Below are 12023 nucleotides of genomic sequence, written 5' to 3' on the forward strand. Positions count from 1 at the left end.
TCATACATACACCATTAGTGGTTATTTTTGGAGCTTGGGAATAGAGACTTTAATTTTCCATTTTCTTCCTTTCTGTAATATTGGAAGTTTTTTTAAATGTGCATTCATATTTTAAACTACTATTTAGAGTTAAAAATTTTATTTTCTGTTTGAAATAACTACAGTTGACCCTTGAACCACACAGGGTTGAACTGTACTAGTCCACTTACAGGCAAATTTTTTTCAACCAAAAACAGGTCGGAAATGCGGTGTTCATGAGATGTGAAATCCATGCATACAGAGGGCTGACTCTCTGTATCTGCAGGTTCTACAGGGCCACCAGTGGGGTTTGGACGTGTGTGGATTTTGGTATACTGCAGTGGAGGGGGGCGGATTGGGTCCTAGAACCAGTCCCCTGTGTATATCCAGGAACAACTAATAACATTACAAAATAGAGAAAAATTACCACCCTAGATCCCTTATCACAATACTTTCTCCCTCTGTACCATTTTTCTCCTTTTTTTTTTTTTGTTTTGTTTTTTGTTCTCTTCTTAGTTCTTAAAACATAGGTCTTTCTCAAGATTCTAAATTAGCTTTTTTTTTTTTTCTCCCCTCCAGTCTGCACCACAGCCCTTTAAGACCATGGTTTTAACCTTTGTAACCTAAGATAGGGTAGACTACTGTCATGGTACCTGTGCTTGAATCTTGGTGCCAGCATTTCATTGGGTATTCACTGACCCAGCAAAGGCTTACTGAGACCTACTCTGTGGCAGGCATTGTTTAAATAAAACAGACTTGTTAAATAAAACCCTACTATTATGAATTTTACATTCTGGTGGGAAATAAAATTAATAGCAGTTAATAATTTTGTAATGGTGTTTTTACATGCTTTGTATAATTTAAACCTTAAGACAACCCTCTGTGGTAAATAGTATTACCTTTATTTTATACACGAGGAATCTAAGGAGGTCCAGAGATATTAAATAACTTTTTTTTTTTTTTTTTTGAGATGGAGTCTCACTCTGTTGCCCAGCCTGGAGTGCAGTGATGCGATCTCAGCTCACTACAACCTCTGTCTCCCGGGTTCAAGTGATTCTCATGCTTCAGCCTCCCAAGTAGCTGGGATTACAGGTGCTCACCACCACTCCCAGCTGATTTCTGTATTTTTAGTAGAGACAAGGTTTCGTCGTGTTGCTCAGGCTGGTCTCCAACTCCTGGCCTCAGATGATCCACCTGCCTTGGCCTCCCACAGTGCTGGGATCACAGGTGGGAGCCACCACGCCCAGCCTCCTGGTGATTGTTTTTGAACTTCTTGTCGCTGTGTGTGTCCTGAAGGAGCCCTGCACATTTAATGCGAGCACTCAGAAGCCCGTGTCTGGCTTTTTGTTCTCTCCTGAGTTCCTCTCTATATTTGTCAGGTCTCTATTGGATATTTTTACTGGATTTCAAAATCTGCACGTTTTCTATCTTTTTTACCAAGGCAGCTGCCTTCCTGTTTTTCTCATTGGGATTGAAACTGTCCTCATTGTCTGCCAAGTTCTTTCTGATCTTCTGTTGCCCCTCCCTTTTTTCAGAGCTCTCTTCAGTTACACCTGTCCTATTGCAGCAGCTTTTTAAGGTCTCCCCTTGCCACCATCCCTGTCACTCTACCGGTGTAATTGCCGACTACATCCCTCCACTTCCACCTCACTGATCTATTTGTCTTTTCCCAAATATGCCCTAAACTTTCATGCACTTTGCCTTATGCTTGGAGGGCCTGGAATGGACCCTAACTGCCTCCCATTCTTCTGCATTCCCTCTCTGTGTTAGGACCTTTTCTGAGGCTCTTCTGTAGTTTCCTTCCCAGCCTTTCCTGCTCCCTAAAACCTGGGTTTAATTTACTCATATTCTTGTGGTACTTAACTGTGTCCATGAGTCATACAAGTACTCCTTGCCACCTGTGCAAGCTCTTCAAGAGCCAAGACTGCATCTCAGTCTAGCTCTTGGCCTTGCACCTAGCAGGTTGTTGAGAATGGAGGATACAGAAAACTAGAGATGCAAAATGCTTATTACCCCAGCGTTTCTGGTTGTCCTTTGTAGATTATTGTTTCAATCATCTTTTTCTTCTGAGTTGTATGAATTAGTATTTTTTTAAAAGTCACCTCCTTGGTGTGTTATGTCTGTTCTGCAGATGAAGAAAATTGGTAGCATTGCTAGTAAATAGAAGAGCTGAGATGTGAATCTCTGTCCCTCTGATTTAAAAACCTGTGGTTGGGTGTAGTGGCTCACGCCTGTCATCCCAGCACTTTGGGAGGCTGAGGCAGGTGATCATCACCTGAGGTCAGGAGAGTTTGAGACCAGCCTGGCCAACATGGTAAAACCCTGTCTCTACTAAAACTACAAAAATTAGCCGGGCATGGTGGTGCATACCTGTAGTCCCAGCTACTCAGGAGGCTGAGGCAGGGAGAATTGCTTGCATCCAGGTGGTAGAGGTTGCAGTGAGCTGAGGTGGTGCCATTGCACTCCATCCTGGGCAACAGAGCAAGACTCCATCTCGAAAAAAGAAAAACCAGTGTTGTTTATACTATAGCAGCTATGTTTATGTTTATTATTTAGTCTTTAGGATCACCAGTGGAATGGCATGGGATGTGATTGTGTGTATACACCAAGGAGTGACCTTACTGGGAAAATGCTACATCCATTTTTTTTTTTTTTTTTTTTTAAATAAAAGGCATTCATTTTACTGGGGATTTCCTCGTTGCTGTTTTACCTCTACACTCTGTTTTGTTTTGGAAGTAGATCAAGTAATAGAAAAACAAGTTGAGTGAGGAAAACGCTGTTCTCAAATATTAGGTCGTAGTTTGTCGGGATCCTCAGTAGACTTCTAGCATTTTTACAACTTAACCTTGGTTTATTCATTTAAGTAATATTTATTGAGTATCTGCTACATACCAAGGAGTACACCGGGCCTAAAGATGCTTTTAGTCGGCCAGGCACCATGGCTCACACCTGTAATGCCAGCACTTTGGGAGGCCGAGGCAGGTGGATCACTTGAGGTCAGGAGTTCGAGACCAAACTGGCCAACATAGTGAAACCCTGTCTCTACTAAAAATACAAAATTTAGCCAGGTGTGGTGTTGGGCGCCTATAATCCCAGCTCCATGGGAGGCTTAGGCAGGAGAATCTCGTGAACCTGGGAGGTGGAGGTTACGGTGAGCTGAGATGGCGACACTTCTCTCTAGCCCGGGTGACAAGAGACGCCATCTCAAAAAATAAAAAATTCTTTTAGTCTAGAACCACTTTGACCCCCTTGTTGCACGTGGGTCTGAAGCTCTGGGCAGCCCTAGCCCCCACTCCTGACTCTGCCCCTAACTCTTCCCACTCTGCTACATTCCATGAGAGTTGAATGCATGTTCAGAGTTATTTTAGGTGTAGCAAAACTACATCTCATTTAACCTTCTCATTTAAAACTAGTTAAAATTTGTACATAGGCTTTTCATCTCTTATTAGTCCTTTCTTTTACCCTATGCTATCATTAAAATGTGAAAGCAATTGGAAATACATGAAATATTTTGCTTTTATCCCCATGGCGTTGTTGTAACATGGACTGTTGCCCCTTTTTAACTCTGCCCAGTACTCTTCCATCAAGGCCATACATACTGTGCATTTGTAGATTAACAGTTTCATTGTGGTTCAGGTACTTTAATGATTCCTACTTTTTCTAGAAATCTTTTTGTAGTTGACTTGAGTTGATTGGCTGGCCAGTGATAGTGGACTTTTTTCTCATGGACCTTCTATGATGTGTGGGAGGCAGGTCCTGTCTTTTGACTGTGGAAGATGAAGAGGACAGAAATTACCTTTGTCTACCTTCTTTGCAGCTAGAACATGATCTGTCAGATACTCCTACTTGTGATTTTGTCTCTGGTTTGCCTATAGATTGTTTATGAATACTACAGCCACCTTCATATGGCAGTGCCAGCAAAAGCAAGGGGATAGTAGTGACAATATCAAGAGCAGCATCCCAGGTTGACTTTCTTTGTGGCAGGACCTTGCTTGTGCCGCAACCCCTTGGTTCCTACCCAAGCTTGGCTCTCTAGTCCTCAACTCTGAAAGCCACCTGATATCTTAATTCATTTTTTGCCTAAGAAAATAAAAGTCAATTTTAATCATTTACAACCAAAAATCCTAAGTAGCACAGACCTGGTTTTGAAATCAGGTGGATTGGAAGTCTTGGTTTTCTTCTTATAAGCCCATGCACTGTCTGTCTTGTAACATCCCAGGAGCAGACTTGACGAGGCCTTCCTGAAGCCTCTTTCTGTCTGCTTGCCTCATCTGCTCTCTCTCCTCTCTCCTCACAGGGTCCACTTCCTAACACATGCTGCCATTTCTGGCTTATGGTTTGGCAGCAGAAGACCAAAGCAGTTGTCATGCTGAACCGCATTGTGGAGAAAGAATCGGTGAGTAATATTTAATATTTACAGCTTAGTATACTGTATGTGATCATTAGCATATAAAGATTTTCATTTTGGGGCCAATATTCATTCCTTAGTTTTGGCCTTTAATTGCTAAAGGCTAGTGGTCAAAGTGTTTCTGTCCAGAAAAACTTATTCATCCTTTTCCTTTCTTATTTTAAGTATTTATATAACAATTGCAGACCTTTCATCTCCAAGATAGAAATATAATGGAATAAATACTGACTAGCAGTGATACATAGATCTTTGGAATCCCTAGGAATCCTTGTTGACATATTTGTCACTAAGTCCCTCTTCCAGCTTTAAGATCTTGTACTGTTCTACTTCAGATTTCTTACTTTATTCTACATTTCGTAGTTGCTGGTTTTTACTGATGATGAAAATTTCCTAATCCACTGCTAATCAGATGTGGCAATGACATGCCAGAATTTCCGGCAGTGTCAGCGTAGTCATTTACAGTGGTTTTTCCTGATCTTCAGTATCATTTAAAAATTAAGGATTAGGCCAGGCACAGTGACTCAAATCTCTAATCCCAGCACTTTGGGAGGCTGAGGCAGGCAGATCACTTGAGGGCAAGAGTTTGAGACCAGCCTGGCCAACATGGTGAAACCTCGTCTCTACCAAAAATACAAAAATTAGCCGGGTGTAGTCCCAGCTACTTGGGAGGCTGAGGCAGGACAACTGCTTGAACCTGGGAGGTGGAGGTTGCAGTGAGCCGAGATTGTGCCACTGCACCCCAGCCTGGATGGTCAAGTGAGACTCTATCTCCAAACCACTGCACTTCAGCCTGGGCGGTAGAGTGAGACTCCATCTCCAAAAAAATAAATAAATAAATAAAATTAAGGATTATGACATTGTCAGTTTGAGCAGCATTGCAAACTAAATGATTTGCAAATTTCATTCTCTCATTTTGGAGTATAATTACTGTATTAATAAGATAACACTGCCACCAGAATTTAGAAATCATGCTGATGGTGGTTGGACCTGGATGGTTAACAAGTGTCAGGTTTAATTATTTTGGGGAAGATTCCTTCAGAGGTGGTGGGTAATGTGCTATTCATCAAGAGACCCGTAATGTCTGATTATTGTTCTTTTTATTTTATTAATAGCCATTATTGGTCAGTGCTCAGCTTCTTAATTCATTATGGGTTACAGATGGTGATAATCCAATTCTGTCATTACCTCTCTTAAAAGCAATTTTCCAAAAAAAGTGGATTCCCTATTGAGGTCATCTGTCCTCAACAGATGACCAATTAGGAGTTTTTCTGGTGGAGAGTGGCAGGAGAGGATGAAGTATTATGGGTTTAGACATATTGGGTTCATTTTACTCCTTTGCAGTTATTTTCCTTATTTTTGATCAAATTATCCTGTCATTGGCTAGCAGCAATCTCTTTAGGTTGGGTCCTGGGTCCTTTTTGTTTTTGAGATGGAGTCTCGCTCTGTTGCCCAGGCAGGAGTGCAGTGGCGTTATTTCGGCTCACTTCAACCTCCATTTCCTGGGTTCAAGCGATTCTCCCGCCTGAGCCTCCCGAGTAACTGGGATTACAAGCACCCACCAGCATGCGGCTAATTTTTGTAGAGACTGTTTTACCATATTGGCCAGGCTGGTCTCAAGCTCCTGACCTCAAGTGATCTGCCCATCTCAGCCTCCCAAAATGGTGGGATTACAAGCATGAGTCACCTCACCCAGCCCTGAGTCCTTTTTAACAAACCTTTAATAGTTTCCTTGGCTGGGTGCAGTGGCTCACACCTGTAATCCCAGCACTTTGGGGAGTTAGGTGGATTGCTTGAGCCCAGGAGTTTGAGACCAGCCTGGGCAAATGGTGAAACTCTGTCTCTGCAAAAAATACAAAAATTAACTGGGCGTGGTAGCACATGCCTGTAGTCCCAGCTACCTGGGGGACTGAAGCAGGAGGATCGCTTGAGGCCAGGAAGACGGCTGCAGTTAGCTGTGACCCTGCCACTGCACTCCAGCCTGGGTGACAGAGAGAGACCCTGTCTCAAAAAAAAAAATGTTTTTTTTCTTGCTGTCTGTAATGACTGCATATTGCAGGCTCATCTCAAACTCTTGCTGCCCAGACCTGGAGCCAGCCGTTTCTCTGAGGAGCTTTGGTTTCTTTTAATGGGCAGTAGTATTTCAAGATCACAGCAAAAATAAGGATGTGTGTTGCTCCTGGACTGGCCATTGTTGTGAGGGCTTTCAGTGGACAAAAGCTGAGGAACAATATGTATATGTTACGATAACATACTTTAAGAGTTCATAATATTTCCAATTTAAATTTGGAGCTGTAAGGGCCGCTTAGCCCCTTCTATCTTACATCTGCTGTTTCCTTTTTCATACCAATAATCCTGGTTCTCAAAGAGATGAGAGAGATAAGCCATCTTGTAATGACTCATTTCCTTCTTCCCATATCACATACAAAACATAGCCATAATCATATCATCTACTACCAAAATAATTACTGAAAATGGTTTACAATTTTTAATATTTTTTTTCTCTTCCTGATGTTTCTGAGTTGTCCTTTACAAATGTAAGTCTCTCCCTTATATCCCTTGTAGACTCTTAGTTCTACAAGCAAGCATTAGTTAATATTCATCAACAGTCTTTCTTGATGTCTCCCCAGTCATTCTGACTACAGCTCATTCTCTAGTGGATCCTAAGGAAGGACTTGTGAGCATTATAGTCCCCGATTTTTTTACATGTCAGTGATGGTTCATCTGCTGTCTTAATATCTGAAAGTCAGTTTGGCAGGATATGAAATCCTTGACTCCCGTGCTATTCTTTGAACAGCTTAAACATTTTTCCATTTCCTTCTGGTCTTCCACCAACGTCTAATGGACATCTTACTTCCTTTATAAGTCTCTTGTTCTTTTTTATCTACACTACCCAATAAATTCCTTTTTTCTTTTTCTTCAGATATTATTCATTTTACCAAAAATATGTCTTAGTGATTGGCCATTCTGGGTCAGTTTTTACAGGTACACGATGTCTTCTTGAGTGTTTGACTTCAAGTACTTTTTTCTTACTTTTTTAATACTTTTTGTTAAAGAAATATTTGTTGAGTTACAGTCCTTAGTATTTGTTCTGCTCCCTTGCTTGCTTTAATGTTCCTCTTTGGGTCTTCCTATTATACATATGTTGGATTTTCTTTGCCTATCTTTTTTGTTTGTCACATTCTCTTATCCTGTTTATCTCTCTATTTCTGTTTTACTTAAAAAAGATTTGCTTTTTCTGGCCAGGTTTGAGGGCTCACACCTATAATCCCAGCACTTTGGGAGGCTGAGGCAGGAGGGTCCCTTGAGCCCAGGAATTCAAAACCAGCCTGGACAACAAACTGAGACCCTACGTCTATAAAAAGTACCAAAAGTAGCCAGGTGCGGTGACATGCACCTGGAGTGCCAGCTGGGGTTGGGAGATCGCTTGAGCCCAGAAGATTGAGGCTGAAGTGAGCCAGGTTCACCCCAGTGCACCCCAACCTGGGCTACAGAGCTCTTAAGACCCTGTCTCTTAAAAAAAAAAAAAAATTATTTTCCTCTTAAGGCATTTTTATCTATTGTGTTTAGTTCTCTCTTCCTTCCAGTTTAATCCTCATTTGTGAAATGATGTGTTCTATTATTTGAACTTTTCTATCTCCTATCTTGTTTCTGAGTTCTAAATTTTAGTCTTTTACTTCTTATATCATTTTTTGTTTGTCCTTTTTTTTTTTTTTTTTTTNACTTGGGCATTTGGGAAGATATGTTTATTGTCACAGATTTGAATTTCATATCAGTAGTTCTGCCAAACTCTACGTAAAAGGGGCTTATCTTCTCATTCTCTCCCCCAGTTTAATTTTAGTACGCAAATATACAATGTTATTTCTAAATGTCATTTTTTTGTTTGGTTTTTTTGAGACTGGGTCTCACTTTTGTCATCCAGGCTGGAGGGCCGTGGCACAGCCTCAGTGCAGCCTCGACTGCCCATGCTCAGGTCATCTTCCCACTTCATACTCCTGAGCAGCTGGGACTACAGGGGTGCGCCACCGCACCCAACTTGCCACCGCACCCAGCTCATTTTTTTTTGTATTTTTTGTAGAGACAGGAATTCGCCATGTTGTCCAGGCTGAATTTCACCCTGTTGCCCAGGCCAAACTCCTGGGCTCAAGTGATCCACCCACCTCAGCTTCCCAAAGTGCTAGGATTACAGGCGTGAGTCACATGTGCCTGGCCCTAGATAGAACATTGAGTAGTAGATTCATAGGCATTTGTGGAAAATACTTGTAAAATAAAGCCGGTTCAGCAACAAATTTTTTTTTTTTTTTTTTGAGACGGAGTCTTGCTGTGTTGCTCAGGCTGGAGTGCAGTGGTGCGATCTCTGCTCACTGCAAGCTCCGCCTCCTAGGTTCACGCCATTCTCCTGCCTCAGCCTCCCTAGTAGCTGGGACTACAGGCGCCCACCACCACGCTTGGCTAATTTTTTGTATTTTTAGTAGAGACGGAGTTTCACTGTGTTAGCCAGGATGGTCTCAATCTCGTGACCTCATAATCTGCCCACCTCGGCCTCCCAAAGTGCTGGGATTACAGGCATGAGCCATCGTGCCCGGCCAGCAGCATTTATTTTGAAGATAAAATTATTGCAAGGGTTTGATAATTTTAGAAACGTAAAGTGAATGTCCTGACGTTAAAATATAGGTAATCATGCTTTAAAATGATAATTTTATTTTATGAATATGATATCTGTGGCTTTTTTAGTTTATAAGTTACAGGAACACTTTAAAAAGGCCTTATAAGACCGGACGCGGTGGCTCATGCCTGTTATCCTAGCGCTTTGAGAGGCTGAGGTGGGTGGCTCACTTGAGGTCAGTAGTTCAAGACCAGCCTGGCCAACATGGCAAAACCCTGTCTCTATTAAAAATACAAAAATTAGCTGGGTGTAGTGGCAGGTGCCTGTAATCCCAACTGCTCAGGAGGTGAGTCTCACGACTAGCTGGGATTACAGGCGCCCGCCACAGGCCCAGCTAATTTTTGTATTTTTAGTAGAGATGGGGTTTCACCGTGTTAGCCAGGTTGGTCTTGAACTCCTGACCTCAGGTGATCCTCCCGCCTCAGCCTGCCAAAGTTTTGGGATTACAGGCGCGAGCCACACCTGGCTGTAAAATTTCAATCTTACTAAAATACATTAAGCGTAGAATATAGTAGTGACTTCTTAGTTTTGGGTACTTGAAAAAATATAACATGTACATGTGTGGTTTGTTTTCATTTTTTAACTTTATGGTTTCATGATGTTTATAAACTAAAAAAAAATATACATATTTCTAAATTTAGGTTAAATGTGCACAGTACTGGCCAACAGATGACCAAGTGATGCTGTTTAAAGAAACAGGATTCAGTGTGAAGCTCTTGTCAGAAGATGTGAAGTCGTATTATACAGTACATCTACTACAATTAGAAAATATCAATGTAAGACCTTTCTTGCCCAGAAGTCTGGACTTTATATGATGGTTTAAAGAATTACTCTTTATTATTAGATTTGAAGTTTGATAAGCACATGCATTTGGATAATACCTATAGTATCTAGTCATAATCACTTTGTGTGCCTGCACGTAGTAGCTTTCTGAGGACTCTAAAGAAACAGTAGAAACTACAAATTTCAAAGTTCAGGTTGTTACTTGGGGTTTGAAAATTAATTAATAGAAATACATGAGGATTAATAGAGAGGGCTTTAGAGTCAGGCAAGCTTGAATTCAGATCCAGCTCTGCTGCTCAGTAGAGGTATAATTTAGACTTGTTCCCCGCCCTCCCTGAGCCCTTCCTCATCTGTAAAATGGAGATTACCACGCCTCCCCTCCAGGGCTGTCCTGAAGGTCAGATGAAGGTGTGTATGCAGAGCACCTGACCTCAGTAGATGCCCAGGAAACAATAGCTCCCAGGACCTGTGACTGCCAAGAATAGCAAAATCCTCAAGAAAATAACTTACAAAGCTATTGTTAAGTGATTCACAACACAAAAATTTGTCCTTACTGAGTTGTGAAAAAATGGTGTTTTTTATATATATGTAACACACACATACGTATATCCATACATACATATACATGTATAAATGTAGCATGTGGTCTCAAGAATATTTACTTGGGTGTTTGGGTGGTTGGTTGATTGGTTTTTTGAGAGAGTCTTGCATTGCCACCCAGGCTGGAGTACAGTGGCATGATCAGAGCTCTCACTGCGGCCTCCAACTCCTGGCCTCAAGAAATCCACCCACTTCAGCCTCCTGAGTATCTGGGATTACAGGCATGAGCCACCATACCTAATTTTCTTTTTTTTTTTTTGTAGAGATGGGGTCTTGCCTTGTTATCCAGGCTGGTTTCAAACTCCTGGGCTCAAGCGATCCTCCCACCTTGGCCTCCCAAAGTGTTGAGATTACAGTCATGAGCCACCATGCCAGGCCTTACTTGCAGTTTTCTTCCCCAGAAACATATGAAGTGTTCCTTGGGCCTTGGTTGAAATACACACACATAGTGGGTTACGAACCTGCTGTTGCCAGGGTGATGATCGGGGCATTTCTCCCCCTTTTGCCATTTACCTCTTTTGCCTTCTTTGTGTTATAATTAGAATAAACTAGAAAATAATGAAATGAGAGTAATTCTGAGATGCTAATAGAAACTGTGATAGCTTGAAAATAGGAAAATGTTTAGCCTCATATGACTTTAGGAATGTATGTAGTCTTTAACTGAAATACTGTTTTAGTTAACCATTAAGTAAATTAAGTGATCACTAACAACACAAAGCCTTAAAGAGAAGGGAGATATATATATATATATATGTATACACACATGCTTTTTAGATGTGTGGCAATCCCTTTTATGGTGGATCCCTTGGAACACTTGTGTTTTTTGCTGCATTGAGTAAGCACAGGTGCAAGCTCTGTGCGTGAGGCCTAGGTTCTGGTTTTCCTTCTGTCCAGCTTCCCATGACATCCATAACTAAGCTTATTATGCAGTCTCTTCAGTCACCTAAAAAGGCTCAAAATTAGGAATGATAATGCTTAGATTTATTTATAAATTCCCATTAGTATATTTGTTTTGTCACAACTCTTTCCATTTACATGTGTCTTAAAAAGTGCATTGAGATACATCAATAACTCTTTGATATTGGACTGAGCTATACATTATTCATTCCCAGAAACAGCACTATATTTCCACAAGGTTCTCAAAGTTCTCTGAATCATCTTCTCTTGGTATTTATCCCAGGTAATTACTCATTTGCTTGTGGCATTAAAATTGATTTAGATGAAGGGCATAGAAGTGTTTCCCTATTTCTGAAACAGTCCTTATTGAGAATTGATGATACCTGAAGTAATAATAAAATAGAATGATTTTTGTATTTTGTTTATCAGATTCCAAAATGCTTTCACATTATATCATTTGACCAATAGTCTTCAGTTAGTGTGGACAGTGTAAATATTCTTATTATCCCCATATTTTACATTATAAAAATGAATAGTTATGTTAAAATCCATTCGTTTATAGGACTTTTTCCACTGATTACTTAGCGATTAAGTGACAGACTGAACTCATTAGTTCTCCTGGTCCCCTATTTTTTTAAGACAGAGTCTCATTCT

At 41.0% G+C, this 12023-nt stretch overlaps 1 protein-coding gene across 6 annotated transcripts in view; it reads left to right on the forward strand.

The window, feature by feature from the left end:
• PTPN2 (protein tyrosine phosphatase non-receptor type 2) overlaps positions 1 to 12023 on the forward strand; it is a 75680-nt gene that overhangs the window by 26321 nt on the left and 37336 nt on the right. For 5 of the 6 annotated variants that reach the window (XM_017877484.1, XM_017877486.1, XM_017877483.1 and 2 more), the window contains exons 4-5: positions 4316 to 4414; positions 9731 to 9865. In XM_017877484.1, coding sequence (XP_017732973.1) covers positions 4316 to 4414; positions 9731 to 9865 — 234 coding nt within the window. The remainder of the gene's footprint in view (positions 1 to 4315; positions 4415 to 9730; positions 9866 to 12023) is intronic. The other variant, XM_017877488.1, reaches the window with a different exon arrangement.

This window comes from Rhinopithecus bieti, unplaced genomic scaffold (assembly GCF_001698545.2).
Source record: "Rhinopithecus bieti isolate Rb0 unplaced genomic scaffold, ASM169854v2 scaffold_11273, whole genome shotgun sequence".
In the NCBI taxonomy this organism is placed as follows: domain Eukaryota; kingdom Metazoa; phylum Chordata; class Mammalia; order Primates; family Cercopithecidae; genus Rhinopithecus; species Rhinopithecus bieti.